The 15,726-nt window shown below is 41.0% G+C and overlaps 1 protein-coding gene across 1 annotated transcript; it reads right to left on the bottom strand.

Moving 5' to 3' along the window:
- Positions 1 to 255: 255 nt before the first annotated feature.
- On the bottom strand, positions 256 to 14,811 carry CPOX (coproporphyrinogen oxidase). The gene is made up of 7 exons (XM_081572560.1): positions 14,138 to 14,811; positions 11,697 to 11,840; positions 10,492 to 10,602; positions 9,746 to 9,887; positions 7,162 to 7,380; positions 3,216 to 3,320; positions 256 to 2,298 (listed from the first exon to the last, which is right to left on the bottom strand). Exons 1-7 carry the CDS (start codon positions 14,676 to 14,678, stop codon positions 2,211 to 2,213), a joined length of 1,350 nt encoding a protein of 449 aa, XP_081428686.1. The 5' UTR covers positions 14,679 to 14,811; the 3' UTR covers positions 256 to 2,210.
- Between the last annotated feature and the right edge of the window lie 915 nt (positions 14,812 to 15,726).

Raw genomic sequence — 15,726 nt, 5'->3', positions numbered from 1 at the left:
AAGGCATTTAGAGGTGTACCCTGGGCCTCTAGCAGGCTCTATCAATACACATTTGAAACAAAAATTCACTTTGAATAACAGCAGAATGATTTTCCAATAGTTATGCAATTCTGCTATTTCCCCTGTAGTCTCATCTGTAAGAAAAAGACATGATTACTGAAGAGTATAAAAAACTGACATGTACCGAAAATTTATGAAATTTATCTTAGTCCAATTCCCAGATCCCAATAACCCTAAACACAAGATTGGCAGATCTACGTGATAGGGACTTTTTATTGTAAAAGGAAAACTGAAGTATACTGAACATTTGCTCCTACATGCCTAATAATATTTTTTTCATTTGTCCAACTTTGTTGAATTATAAGTCATAAGCAAAATAAAATCCCATGATTTTAAGTGTCAAGCTCAGTGAGCTCTGATAAACGTTTACAGTCTGGTACCACTGCCACAACCAATACACAGAATATTTGCATCACTTCAAAACATTCTTTTGTTCCCTGTCACAGTTAATTCCCCTACCCAGCCCCTGGCAATCACGGATCTGCTTTCTCCTGTCAAGAGTTTTGACTTTTCTAGGTTTTCATATAATGCAGTCATACAGTGAGCGTGTTCTTTTGTGTCTGGTTTCTTTTACTCAGCATAACCATTTTCTGATATTCACCCATGTTGTTGCATATATCAGTAGATGCTTCCTGTCATTGTTGAGTAGTATTTTAACATAAGGGTATATTATAACTTACTTATCCATTTACCTGCTGATGGGCATTTGTGTTATTTCCAAATGGCTACTGAGAATAAAGCTGCTATGAAAACTCAAGTACAAAACTTACATTTTTCTTGGCTAAAATACTTAGGAATGAGGAATTACGGTTTCAGTGCTAAGAAATATTCATCTTTCCTCAATCAATTATCCTGGAAAAAATTAAAAATACAAACCTTCCTTAGTTATATTTCATAACAAAATTTATCAGCATACTTGTGGGAACAGAATTGAAGAAGTACATACATCTTCCAGCTCTGAAGAGTCACACACAACCATACATTCAACATATTCCAAGATAATGCTTAATAACATGTAGGAAGACATCATTCCTTATAAACTACAATATGTTATGAATAAAACATTCATATTATTATTTGAACAAAGAAGTCTCAGAAACTCTGTTGTGATTTTCTCTTAGAAGCAAAGGTAAGACTTGCAGAATCTCTAATTTAAAAAGAGGGTGATTTCAGTTAGCCCATCTTCTAAGAAATATGTTTATAAAATGCCTACGTGCTTCTTACATTAGTTAAGTCTGCTCTAATTACAGAAGGAAAATGTTTCTCACTTCCTAAATGAGAAACATTCCCTAAATTCACAACATCCCCAGGATTGTTCTTAGTCTAAACCTCCGTATAGAAATGTCTGGAAAAGAAGTGTGCAAATATTAGAATCCCAGGATATAAGTTTTCATGCTGAAAAGTGCAGAGACTTTCAACATCAACAAAATCAAAACTGCAACTTAGATATCTCTTGTTTAAATAACAGTGATGTCACTTTACAGTTAACTGTAGGTAATAGCTGAATTGTAACACATGTAGAGATTGAGAAAATTTCCAGTGTTTCTAAATATCTATCATTATAAAAATGAATATTTTACCAAATTATGGTCTCCAAAGATATATAGAAAGATTATGATCTAAGAAACTTCAGTAATGACAAAGTAAAAATTTTACCTTCATTTCCAGTAGCTTTCTATTTAGATTTACCATTCTAAATCTTATTGAATTAATGAAAATAAAATTTATCCCCAGACAGATTTTTGTGGCAGAAACTAAATCTTTAAAAAAATACAAGAAATAAAAGTAACATGAGAAGTTTCCTGAAACAAATTATAATAGTTAGATCCCCTTAATCAATTCTTGGAAATACAACATCGTTGTTTGTAGACTTGTCATAGAAAATGATTCTAAACTACAAGTGAGTTTTTATATCAACCAGTTGACAAGCTGCCACCTCACCACCCATCACCAACAGCATCTGGTGGAAGCTTCCAGTGCTTAAAACACATTTCACCACCTGTCAAGGAGGTAGACTCCAGGATGGAGAAAGGAGACTGGAGCTCTAATACACAGGTAAGTAAGTGCCACACCATGGGGGTGGTGTCGGCCAGTGGATCAGGAGGTGCACTGACTGTCCCCCAGGCCCCAGGAAGGCTGCTCTGTCTGCATCAAGGCACCCAGTCCCTTGGGTGGCGCAAAACTTCCAGAATTTCAGCTTCTTTGGAGTTTTCTGAGGGTGAATGCATGTACTCCCACCTATGGAGGTTCAAAACAGAAGCAAAAACATGTAATAACAATAAAAAATAAATAAACAACATACACAACTCTTTATCTAAACTAAATAAAATTCTAAGGGTAATAAAAAGTCCTATACTTCTTTGTCTGCACTAAGCTTTCAAAAAATATTTGCTGCTAAAGAAATCAAGTTTCTTAAATAATTCCTGGAGCATAGTCTAGCTAATATTAATATTCCAGAGCCAAAACACACTTTTACTACAATCTAGGGTTTTGTAAAGTACAGAACCTCAGATGATCCATGGGCAAACTTTTTTTTAGCTTAGTACTTTTGCTTTTATTTTCATGTGTTCATTTCTGACAAAAATGTTGGTTTGACTTTAATTTTCTCTCTGAAAAAATGAGTATAAAATTTAAGTAAATAATATGTCAGATTATATACAAATATATAAACAATGGTGAAAATGGCTAAATTGCAGTATGAAGTCTGGTAAACACTGGTTTAGACCAGGGGCTGGCAAACTTTGGGCTTCACTAATGGTAGGAGACATGGGTTCAATCCCTGGGTCGGGAAGATCCCCTGAAGAAGGAAATGGCAACCTACTCCAGTATTCTTGCCTGGGAAATCCCATGGACAGAGGAGCCTGGCAGGCTACAGTCCATGGGGTCGTGAAGAGTTGGACATGACTTAGCAACTAAAACTGGCAAACTTTCCCTGTAAAGAGCTGAATAATAAATATCTTGGGCTCTTGGGGTCACATACATATTGTGGTCTCTTGCCTATTCCTTTTTTGCTTGTGATTTTCTTATAAAGCCAGCAAAGTCAAAACCAATGAAGTCTTTAGGAAAGCTACTTGTGGTATCAATGTTCATGCTTTGTAGGGGTCAGAGGACTGGGGGGGTGGGGAATAACTATCATTCTCATGAGTTATTCTTACCTGGCAGTGAGAGGTAAAGACATCAAGATGCTTTCGATCCTGGATCCTGGAGTGAAGAGGCCGAACTTTGTACCCCGATCGTACAGCAGGTTAAATTCTACATACCTGAGATGAAGACATCAAATAAGATTAAGAGCTGGTGAGAAAAGTCTTACAGTTAGTCCATAATAAATACTTCATGGGGGGAGATGGGGGTGGGGGTGGGGGTTGGTGGGCATCTTCCCACGACCCCCACCCCATCAGCTGTAACTGGCACAGGAAACACCAGTCTCATCAGCTGACTTTTCTCCATCCGGACAGGCGTAAAGAAAAGGGTATTCTATCCAGCAAACAAGAGGTTATAGATTCAGCCCCAGCACAGAGCAATTACAAAACAATAAGGTTATGTTTTCCAATAAATAAACAGGATGAACACAAAGCTTAGAACTTGAAGGCACAAAAACAATTAAGAAAAGCAATGGCACCCTTTATCAGGATAGAGCAGCTGTCTCTGGGCCTCCCATCAAGTCTGAGATGTTTGAGTCGAAGACTTCATTCCACTGCTAATAACTCACACGAACTAAGACAGTGTAAAGCTCTTGTAACTGAAAAGCCAAGAACAGTTAACAGAACTCTATCTATAGTTACTAACATATCCCAGATATTTCCTTTCCTTAAAGTAGTTAACAGCATTAATAAGCAGTCATACAATTCTGTCTTGCTGCAGATTGATGACAAAAGTCATAATAAAAGGTAGTAGTGATTTGAGTTGCAGTGCTTAGCTTTATTTTCTTAGAAAAATATCCTTAACATCAACTAAAACCTGGTTCAGGATATAAGTCTTCCATTAACAGACACAGAGTCATATCTAAACTCTGTCTAGCTTAAAAATCTGTGATTTCCTTTAATATCAAAAGATTCTTTATAAAAGGGACTTTTCTCTCCAACTTCTTGGAGATATTTCAAAAAGATCATTTCTACTAGTCAAAAGAATTGAAAATTACTTATAAAGCTGAAAATTTCAATAAACAGTTCCCCCTTCAAAGCATTTCTCAACTCCTTCAAAAACTACTCGCTTGTTCCAAACTTCCCTCAGATATTATCATCAACGTACTGGTTACTATAATTTAATCACAACTAAAAAAAAAACCACCATATTCTCTAGATTCCAACAGTGCTTCAATTTTTAGAAAGCTACCTTCACTGTGGACACTTGCCAATGGCTCTGAGAAAATTTAAATAAATTACATTCATGGACCCCTTTCTACTACGCATCATTTATCACCGATTGAGTTTTGTGCACTAGTAACTAATACCTTCTTTAGTCTATTTCAAAAGATAACTTAAGTGAATCTTCTTAACTTCTTCCTAAGACCACAGAAAAAAAAATCAGTCTCTCAACTCCCTTTCTCACCCCCCGGTGTTATCTTTCTGAAACGTGATATTTAAGGGATGGCTGTGATTCTCTGTTTGTACTGATGTCTTGTTCAGAGACCCTTGTAAGGAGCTCCCAAATGAGCCTCTTGTGGTGCTCATGAGCGAATCCTTGTGCTGCTTTCCTGTTTGAGTGAACAGTGTTCCTTCCTCTATGTTAGCCTGACTTTCACCAGGTTTTGCTTAGATCTGATCTTGCCGATCCTTTCCATACATTTATCCTCTCCGAGATATCTGTAAACTATGAACCTCAGCCATTCCCTTCAATTTAACTGATATCTACATTGTATCCTGTTTCCCTGTGCCAAAATACAACAAAACAAGTTAAAGATGTTTAGTTTCTCTGAAAAAGAAACTAGAAAAGCACCTCCCAAGACTGAAGGTTCAAGGTCTGGGGAGAGAACAGAAGTAACTGAGGGCAGGCACGTGTGTTCAATCGTGTCTGACTCTTTGCCACCCCATGGCCTGGAGCCTGCCAGACCTCCCTGTCCACGGGATTTCCCAGACAAGAATAATGGAGTGGGTTTCCACTTCCTCCTCCAGGGGATCTTCCCGACCTAGGGATCCAACTCCTGTCTCCTGCATTGGCAGGCAGGTTCTTTAGCAGTGTACCACCACAAGACTAAATGAGATTGCCAAAGAAGAGGCTGTAAAGTCAGAAGATAAGCTGCCTGACCACCACAGGGGAAAGCTGTATTTGGGGGTGACCAGAAATGGGGAAGAGTAATACAGATAATGGGTTATGAATGCCATGTAAGAAAGTGACGTCAGGGCTCATAACCGCAAAAAAGAGCTGGGGTTATCTTAAGTCCCAGAGTTGACTGCCCTTTTAAGGCCCAGAGATAAGGCCAGTAGAAGGGGCCTCTCTTTGAAAGTAACATCACCCACCACACCACAGAATATTAACCTAACACCCCACACTTCTGCCAAAATCAAAAAACACTGCATGCAATGATACACACAAATGGAACTCTCAAAATACATTGTCAATTAATAACAATAATAAAACAAATAGAATAAGACATTATTCCTATGTCCAAAAAGTTTTAAAGGCGTCACCTCATGAGTACTCACAAACCCTGCTGGCTTTGCATAAGAAATCTCATGTACAACTAGAACACTGCACTTTCCACAGAGTTTATTTATTTATTAATTTTTAGTTTCTTGTTATTTTGTTTTACTTTTGTTGTTTTTTTTAAATTTTTTCCAGAGTTTTAATTTATCCTCTTGGGATGGTATTCCCCACTAAACTGTGCACATCTCTGCCCAGCATGGGCCCTAGCCATGGGGGCATATGAAAAATGTCAAGAGAAAGGGAAGGAGGGGTAAGGATGTATTTGGGAAATCACAGGACCAAAAAACACACCCATGCTAAAAAAAAATGCCCCTGTTTAATAAATGTCTGACGAGAACACAATGAATTCTCATTTTCCCAAGTTTTATACACAGGGAGCAGGCAGGCACAGGCAGTTCTAAGAAAGAGTAAACAACAAACATTTATCTTTAGACTTGGAACAGTATCTAAGTGAACCTTTTCAGGGCATTAGCGTTATCTCCTTAAGTTCCCAAAGCTTCATATGCCCAAGACAGAATTAATATAAATGAGAAAATCCATTTTTGTAGGCATAGACCAGTAGAACACATGCAATTAAGACGGTAATGAGAAACCACTGTGAGCTGGAAGAGTGGCTAATCTGCAGCAGATTCACAATCACACCCCAGCTGAAGATGCCCTCACGTGGGTCATCCAACTGAGTTCACCAACTCAGTGCACAAAGCAGAGTGGCCAAAGTGAGCATGGCGGTTGGAAACACTAACTGCTTAACCATTCACATGGAAGAAGTCTGCAAGTTTTGAAGGCACAATGACCTGGTTCCACATCTGGGATCTTTGATTTACCAGCTGTGTAAACTTGGGCAAGGGACTTGCTTCGCTGAGACTAAGTTGTATCATCTGTCAAATGATGATAGTTATACCAATTCCACAGGTTTGTGAAGAAAATTAGATGTAAACTGCCTAACGTACTGGCCAGCACATATGAACAGTTCCATAACAAACAAATATCATTACAGTTCTGTACCTAACAATTTCTAAAACAATCATTTTCATTATAATGACTTCCATGAAAACCTGAAGTTAAAAACAGGTGTGATTCAGAATTTACAAAGCAGCAAAAACATTAAATGATTCTCCTATCTTGGCAGAAGGTTGGAAGGTATTGCTCGAAGACAAACTAAAAGAAATCAGCTGAATTAAACTCAACAAGTACTTACTATAAGCCTAATATGAGTCTCTAATGTACAGACAGATTAAACAAACTTTGCTCTTTTTATAATACTATTTCACAGTGTTTTTTTTTAATTCACTTTGTCATTTATCTAGTTATGAAAAGAAATCAGGGTGAGCATTAACACAGCTCTGACAAAGTACTGCCCAAGATGATCATCACCCACTATTATTACAGTTGCTCCACTCCACCCTCCCACCCACCTCTTATGACATGAGAGGGCTCATGCTCCTGTCGCTCACTCACCGTCCTCTTCGGAGCTGCTGCCACAACTTCTCCTGGGGAGTGAAGGAGTCATTACAGTGTTTCTTCACAAGGGGGACATAAGAAGGAATGATAGCCTGGGCACAGCTCTGCACAAAGCGGAACACCTCCTCCTTGGATGGAGAGTCGAGGTCATCAAAAAAGATACCCCCGATACCTCTCCGCTCCCCACGATGGGCTATAATAAAGTAATCATCACACCTGGAAAACACAGCAAGACCACAGAAGGAAAAAGAGACGTACGTGAAAATCAGTGTGAGCATTTCAGCTTGCAGCACCGTCCCTGACTAATGCCAGCACAGTGCCCTTTCTTTTTGTCCACATCTGAAATGAAACTAGAGTTTTGGACAGATTTCCTATAGTTATTACCAATGTAGAAAATGCTTACACTTTTACCTACAAATCAAGTAGGCAAGCGAATACATGTCTATCTAACGTGGCATTGTAAGGCCTTTACTGAAAAGAAAAACAAAGAGTCCACTTTTGATACTCATATTTCTTAAAACAAGTGATGCTGCTGCCCTCGGAAGCATTGCTGCTTTTGCAAGAGGTAGGAACCCTCCACCAACAATGACACTAACCAAGTCCATGACCAGGTGCTAACCCCTAGGCTCTCTGAATCAGTTCTTATTCACCAAAGGAAGGTACAGTAAATTACCTCTAAGGTCTCTTTCAGCAATAACGTGATGACTCTACAGCATGCGTGACTCAGGGGAGGGTTGGTGGAAGGAAATGTTCAGAGAATAAGAGTCCTCAGAATGTTAAAGGTTGCCCTTGTGAGCCAGCACGAGACTATCAATTTGTTCTAGACTCTTCCCATCTGTGCCTACTAGAGCAGACTTCCTAAGTCACTTCCTAATTGCTAAATGTGTGGTACAGTTGACTTTGTGGAAATAGTTGACTTATTTCCATTATCTCGATACAATGAGGGTTTGTAAACAGGAAAAATTGTACAAACAAAAACTAAAAACTACTGAAAATGTTATCGTGAAAATAGTCTTAATAGTTTAAAATTTAAAAAAGGGGGGCGCAGAAGATACAAATCCCTAGAACTGACGCACTGGTATAATTCACCTTGACTGTAACTTCTTGACTTTTTTTCACACATACATTTTACTAACAGAGTTAACGAAAAGCCTGAGCAAAGCTGTAAAGCTAGCTTTAATGAAATCATATTATTTTCACATCTCTCTTCATGGGATTATGAAATTAAGAGATTTAACTAAATACACTAAAAACTAGCATGCATCCGAGATATTTTCTTAATACGACTCAGATAAAATTCTTCAGTAACAAGGATAAAAGGAAACCAAAAAAAAGAGACTATCCCATCCTCCTGCTGGAAGGAAGCTAATATGTAACAAAAAAACAATTCTTACACCTCTGTGTCCATGGCTGTGCAGTGTTCAGTGGTAATCAAATCAAAGAGGTTATGTAAACGTCTTATCTTTTCTGAGGATTTTAAAACTGAACTCCATATTCTTACATAAATAACAGCAAGATTCTACAAATATTAGCACTAAAAACAAAGCAAAAAACAACCCACCCAAAACCCTTTCTGCTCCTCCTTTTTCTAGAATGGCATTTAGTTCTAAGCAGTGATGAGTACTTTATTCTTATTCCAGATAATTTATGCAGAGATTCCATTTCATATCTATCAAATACCCTGGGTAACTCTGTTCTTTATCATTAAAGTTTCTTTCACAAAGTTTCCAATCCCAGTATTCTCCTTGTCCCAAATCTCCAGTACATTTGCACCTCTCCTAATAGTTCTCCAACTCTTCCCATGCTCTAACACATTTCTATAGCAACAACGAGATGATAATCCTCATGTGGGGTGAGAATTTAATACAGTAAGTCCCTTACATACGAACCTTCAAGTTGCAAATTTTCAAAGATTCTACAGTTTTGCATGTCCAATCTTCTAAGTTAGTTCACATGTCTGGTGTACACTGTCACATGCATGCATCCTCTGCAAGTACATGTGCTTTTGTGCACTTTGCAGTACAGTACTACACAGTGAACAGTATCCTTATTTCAAGCCCAGGATGCTCAGAAGCAAGCATAAAAATGGCAGTCTGTAGCTGGTACTATACTATACTTTTCAAGGTACTGTACTGTAAGATTAAAAATGTTTTATTTCCTGTGTTTGTCTATTTATGTACTATTTGTGTGAAAGCATTATAAATCTATTCCAGTACAATACTATATGACCAATTGTATTACCTGAGTTCCTAGGCTAACTTTGTTGGACTTATGAACAAACTGGACTTATGAACGCACTCTTGGAATGGAACTTGTTTATTTGTAGGGGACTTAGTGTATCCCACTTTAGGATTAAAAAGCCTCTGATTCTCAGGCATAGATCACCTTCAAGTTTACATACTAATCATCTGGTTTAACATTAAAACCACGTAAAACTGGTATCTCACTTCTGCTGGGCAAAGAAAACAGTTCAACCTTCATAAGCTACAAAAGGTATGTAGTAACACAGTAGTGCCTTCGGGAGCTATAGAAGGAATGGTAAACATGTAGAGATTATGAGAAGTTCAATAACTTTACCTACCACTTTTTAAATTTGGGATAGAGATCTGGACCATGCTGGTCACATGCCTCCTTGAGAGTCCTGTGAAAATGGACTGCATCCTCTTGGTTCAAGTATGTTGGGGTAAGGTCACATCCACCACCAAACCACCACAGAGTGTTACCTACCAAATCAAGACACATGATTCAAGTGGATGCTGCTCAAAAGAAAAAGTTAGATACATTGCTTTAAATGCCATCATCTGCAGAGACACGCACAGCAGTGGCATGCACTGCTCAGGAGCTTGGACAGGGTAACTAATGGCACACATAGGCTGGAATTATATTTACACCATAAGGCATGATCAACTGTACCCCATCTTAAAGCCACTGATAATACATTGGGGACTGGCAAAGCTACATATGCGGAAAATAATTTTCAAAAGCAAATTCTCAATGGCAACTTAACATTGCATGTGAGGTTTCCCTTTGTTTGTAATAAATTAGTATTTGCAAAGAACTCTATGCGCACTTTTAGTTCAGGTTCATTACACCATTCCTTGTGTGTTGGAGGAAATATGGGGACATCAGAGTCCAGCCAATACCGCTTTCACTTTTCATGTCCAGTGTATATAATCCATTGCACCTGTCAAGGAGTAAGCATTCACGTGCCTCCTGAAACAATTAAGACTGTACTTACTTTTTCTTGACTTTAGATGTTATGCCTCATAACCTGTTTTAAAATACTCATTTTGCACAATAATACTTTCCACAGCTTGAGATGCTTACCATCAGCTTCTTCCACCTCGAAGTATCTATAGTTGAAATGGATAGTAGGAGTATGAGGATTCTTGGGGTGAATGACAGAGCTCACACCCATGGCAGAAAATGGCAATTTACCTGAAAAGGAATACAGAGAACTGCACTTGAACACCTGGCTTGAAACAAATTAACTCCAACATGGTTTCTGAATCAATTTTCAAAGGTTGCTTTTTAATTTATCTCTTAAAACATAATTTTTAAAAAATAATTGTGAGGAATCCTCAGGTGGTCCACAGCTTAGGACTCCTCGCTCTGACTGCCGAAAGCCTGCGGTTCAATCCCTGGTCAGGGAACTAAGATCCCACATACCTCAAGGTCAAAAACAAACAAACAAACAACTGTTAACATTTTAGCACATGTGCCTATGTGCAAATGTGTGGGTGTATATATATATATCTACATATGTTTGTGTATGTGCTTAGTTGCTCAGTCATGTCCGACTCTTTGCGACCCCACGGACTGTTGCCTGCAAGGTTCCTCTGTTAATGGAATTCTTCAACCAAGAATACTGGAGTGGGTTGTCATTAAAAAAAAGTAACTGTGAACAAGCTCATCTGGTATATGCACCCGAATGGAATTTTACAGCAGTGTTAATTTTACAAATAAAACTTATGGGGAGAAAGGTTTGCAGGAACTAGTAAAGGCTGCTGAGATTGTCTGCATATTAAAAAGCAGAGACATTACTTTGCCAACTAAGGTTCATCTTGTCAAGGCTGTGGTTTTTCCAGTAGTCATGTACAGATGTGCGAGTTGGACTATAAAGAAACCTGAGCACAGAAGAATTGATGCTTTTGAACTGTGGTGTTGGAGAAGACTCTTGAGAGTCCCTTGGACAGCAAGGAGATCCAACCAGTCCATCCTAAAGGAGATCAGTCCTGAGTGTTCATTGGAAGGACTGATGTTGAAGCTGAAACTCCAATACTTTGGCCACCTGATGCAAAGAGCTCACTCATTTGAAAAGACCCTGATGCTGGGAAAGACTGAAGGCAGGAGGAGAAGGGGACGACAGAGGATGAGATGGCTGGATGGCATCACTGACTCAATGGAGATGAGTTTGAGTAGACTCCAGGAGTTGGTGATGGACTGGGAGGCCTGGAGTGCTGTGGTCCATGGGGTCTCGAAGAGTCGGACACGACTCAGTGACTGAACTGAACTGAGATTGTCTGATTTACCATCTTTTGTCTTCAGCAGTTTTCCTCTGCTTCTCATTTGTTTTGCTGCTTCCTCAGAAAGATTCCCATGAACGACAGAAATGCTAACCCCAGCCTTTTCAAAAACATGCCCATCTTGAAGTACACAGCTGATGCCACCACCTCCTGTGAACAGAAATGTAAAATGAGGAGAGAATGTTAAGGGTATGTGCAAAGCTGAACACTACTGCTGCAAGAAGATGGTGGGATTAGGAGTTATTTTTCTTCTCTACTTTCTAAATCTTCCATAATATCAGTATATTTATAATTGTTAAGTACAATAAAATTAGATAACCAGCTTAGCTCTATGATATTTGCTATTGACTATAAGCAAATATTTTAACTCTTCACATCACCATTTCTTCTATGTCATTGTTTGTTGTTGTTTAGTTGCTAAGTCCTGTCTGACTCTTTGCAACCCCATGGACTGTAGCCCGCCAAGCTTCTCTGTCCATGGGATTTTCCAGGCAAGAATACTGGAGTGGGTTGCCATTTCCTTTTCTAGGGGATTTTCCTGACCCAGGCTTGGAATCCACATCTCCTGCACTAGCAGGTAGATTCTTTACCACTGAGCCACCTGGGAAGCCCCTACATCCTTACATCATCCTCTAAAATAAATTACTGAAATAGTTTCCCTTCAAATAAGACCATTCAGAACGGCATCTATTTGTTATGGTATGTGAGAAAACTAAGATTAAAAAACTGGAATGAATATATTTGAAGAATGTTCTATTACTACCAAATTTAAGAGTTCCATATTGTTTCAACTGTTTTTGTCTCAGTGTGCTGTTTGTCTTTTAATTTTGTTTACAAGTAATTAAAACACAGTAGATAGTTGAATGCTTAAGGGATTCGGAGGCTTAAACTGAGTGAGATACACATTAACATTTAGGTATATGACCTATAAGGCTTCTCAGGTGGTGCTAGTGGTAAAGAACCCGCCTGCCAATGCAGCAAATATAAGAGAAGCAGGTTCGATCCCTTTGTGGGGAAGATCCCCTGGAGAAGGAAATGGCAATCCACTCTAATATTCTTGCCTGGAGAATTCCTTGGACAGAGGAGTCTGGAGGGCTACAGTCCATGGGGTTGCAAAGAGTCAATATGAGCTTTACTCCCAGTAGCTGGTATGTTTGTTTTTCAGGACACTAGAATTAATTGTTTCCTGAAGCTTCATGTTTGGCTTGTTTTATTTCTAAGAATTTTTAGAGCTGGATGGGATCCAGTACAACCTTTGTATATTTCAAATGAGAAAACTGAGGCCCAGAAAGCAAAACACCGTCTCCAGAAACACACAACTAGCAAATGTCCCAAACAATTTGTCTGAGTGCCTTCTAAGCATCAAACAGTATCTGCAGCAGTTCATATATATTCATGTTATTTTATTCTTACAATACCCTCATATATAATTTCATTTCATAGATGAGGAAACAGAGGCACAAAATGTAACTTTGGAAGGTCACACAGCCAGTCTAGGTTGTCTCCTGAGTCTTCACTTAAAAACATTACAAGACAGGGAATTCCCTGGCAGTCCAGTGGTTAGGACTCTGAGCTGTAGCTGCTGAGGGCCAAGGTTCAGTCCCTGGTCAGGGAACTAAGGTCCCACAAGCCACGAGGCAAGGCCAAGATTAAAAAAAAAAAAAAGGCTTAAAAAAAAAAGCTACAAGATGGAAAACACTAACAAAACCAGATTTAGTTTCATTTAAAATAAATGCGTCAATATCACAATCCAAAACAAGCTGATAAGAAGTTGCTGTAGTATTCCCAGATAAGAAGGATCAAAAATCCTTTAAGTTTATGACCAAGATATAGGGTTTCACCGTATAGGTAATAACATGAATATATGACTCTATAAGAACTGGGTTTTAATACTTCAGTATTTTGCCAACTGAGGTAAAGATTCTTCTAGCAGGAACTATGATGGGTGCACTTGGCTGAACTACTAGCCATTTCTTGCGAAACCTGGGGAAAGACACAATGACACAACACCCTCAGCGGGAGGAGTCTAGCTGACAGTAAGGAAGAGACTTTCTTTTTCCATCTCCAGAGAAGGAGAATGGATAAACGAACCCGGAGAAAGAGATGAAATATAGAGACAATGCTATGCTCAATTACAACCTTGGGCATCCTTGCCTGTGTGTTAAAACTGACCTTAAGACTTCTTTGAAAAGTGCCATATACAATTGCAAAGATTTTTGAAATGTCCAGTACTAGAGTGACAGCAGGTCAGGGTCCACACCTGCAAGCTGAGGGCTGATGACTCTGTCAGTGTCAACCGTTTTAAAGGTGAACATTTTAACCTGGCAGCCGCTGTGTAGGTACCTCTTCCCTACTCCCATTCTTTATTCTGAGTCATTTTCTCCCCGCAAACTAAAGCCGGACCTCTCTTACCCATCTTCACTTCCCGCTAGGGCCGACCTCCTCACCTTCCTTCCTCTCCCACCGGTCCACAGAGAAGCGGGCGCCCCCGTCCACCTGTGCCAGCGCCTGGCACACCTGGGCCTGGGTCTCCAGTATCAGCAGCTCCATTCTGGTCTTCATGTCGTCCGGCCTCCTCCGCAGCTCGCGCAGGTCGGTCACCGGCGGGGCCATGAAGCAGCGGCAGCGGCGGGCCAGCTCATCGTCCTCCTCCTCGGGCCTGCCGGGCGATGCGCTCTGCGCCCCGGAGCTCTTGCGCACCATCTCCGCCCGCTCCACATGCCCGAAGGCGGCGGCGGCCAGTCCCACCAGCCCCGCCAGCCCCGCGGCTAGCCGAGTCCTCAGTCGGGAGCCGGCTCCCACGGCGGGGCCGGACCCCAGCCCGCGGCTCTGCTCGCGGCAAGCGGTACCAGGGGGGCGACACAGGCGTCCGGCTGCGCAGCGCGGGGACCAAGCGCGCAGCTCCCCGTAGGCGCGCAGCTCCCCGCAAGCGCCCCGCACCGCACGCCAGCAGGGACCCGCGCTCAGCCAGCGCAGATGCATGGCCATGCTCTCGCGCTGTCACCCCGAGCAGTGCCCGCCTCCCGCAGGCCGGCCCCTGAGTCCCCCGAGATCCTGGGTGGCAAGTGGCGCCGGTACTGGGAACCTTTGCTGGCGAAGAGATACTACCGGGTCGGTCCCCGGCGGCGGCGGCGGCGGCGGGCGGGAAGCAGGGGATGCCGGGATCTGTAGTCCCGGCTCTTATCGCGGCCTGCAGGGGCGCGCCGGAGAGATAAAAGAATCCAGAGTCCCCAGAAGGGCGGATCCCATGGGAGGAGAGCTAGGGTGCTGGGTAGGAGAGGGCAGGGAAAGCGAAGGCAGAGATAAAAGAGGCCTTCTTGTCACGTACAACCTCTGTCGGTTCAGCCAATCACAAGGAGAAGGCAAAATAGGGCTGGCCGCGCCAAGGGCTAAACAGAGCAGAAATATGGCCAGCGACCCCTGCCCCGACTTTTATTTTTAAACCGAGGTGCAAATCCTGACTCTTGTGTTTCCCTTTGTCCGCAGTTCTGGTCCTCTAAAGCTTCTAGAGTTTGGACAATTGTGGAGGCGGTGGGGGGGAGCCTGGGAAACTCCTTACCGATGAACTAGTTTTTAAAGGGAGTAAGAAAAGCTATAATAAAGGGCTCATAAGAAAATTCTAGGAAAAGTATTTCTGGGATCAACTACACAGCACAGGTCTAGCATTAAAATCTTCCCAGGCCTTGCCTATACAGTGTCCACTGAATTATTTTAGAAATAAGAAAAGCAAAGTATTGTACTGTTGGGGGAGTTTGTAATTTCCTCAGGTTCTGGCTCCTCACAACAAAAATTTGAAAGCGACAGACAGACCAGCGTTACAGCCCTTGGACAGATCAGTGTAACAGCCCTGGGTTGGACTAGTGTTACAGCTCTGTGTTACAGCTGAGTTTTATTTCAAAAGTAAAGGAAAAGACATCCTCAAGCATGAGGGCATGGTTTCTCAAAAGACCTGAAGAGAGGCCCCCAGCCCAATTTTGGCTCCTCTTTTTATATGTTTTTTCTCCTCTCCCTGGGCCTGCCCTATGTAAATTAGGCT

The sequence above is a fragment of the Giraffa tippelskirchi genome, chromosome 2, assembly GCF_054371585.1.
Source record: "Giraffa tippelskirchi isolate mGirTip1 chromosome 2, T2T-mGirTip1v1.2.pri, whole genome shotgun sequence".
In the NCBI taxonomy this organism is placed as follows: Eukaryota; Metazoa; Chordata; class Mammalia; order Artiodactyla; family Giraffidae; genus Giraffa; species Giraffa tippelskirchi.
Note: the sequence above shows the minus strand (reverse complement) of the source record. Positions and strands in the feature narration are given on the sequence as shown.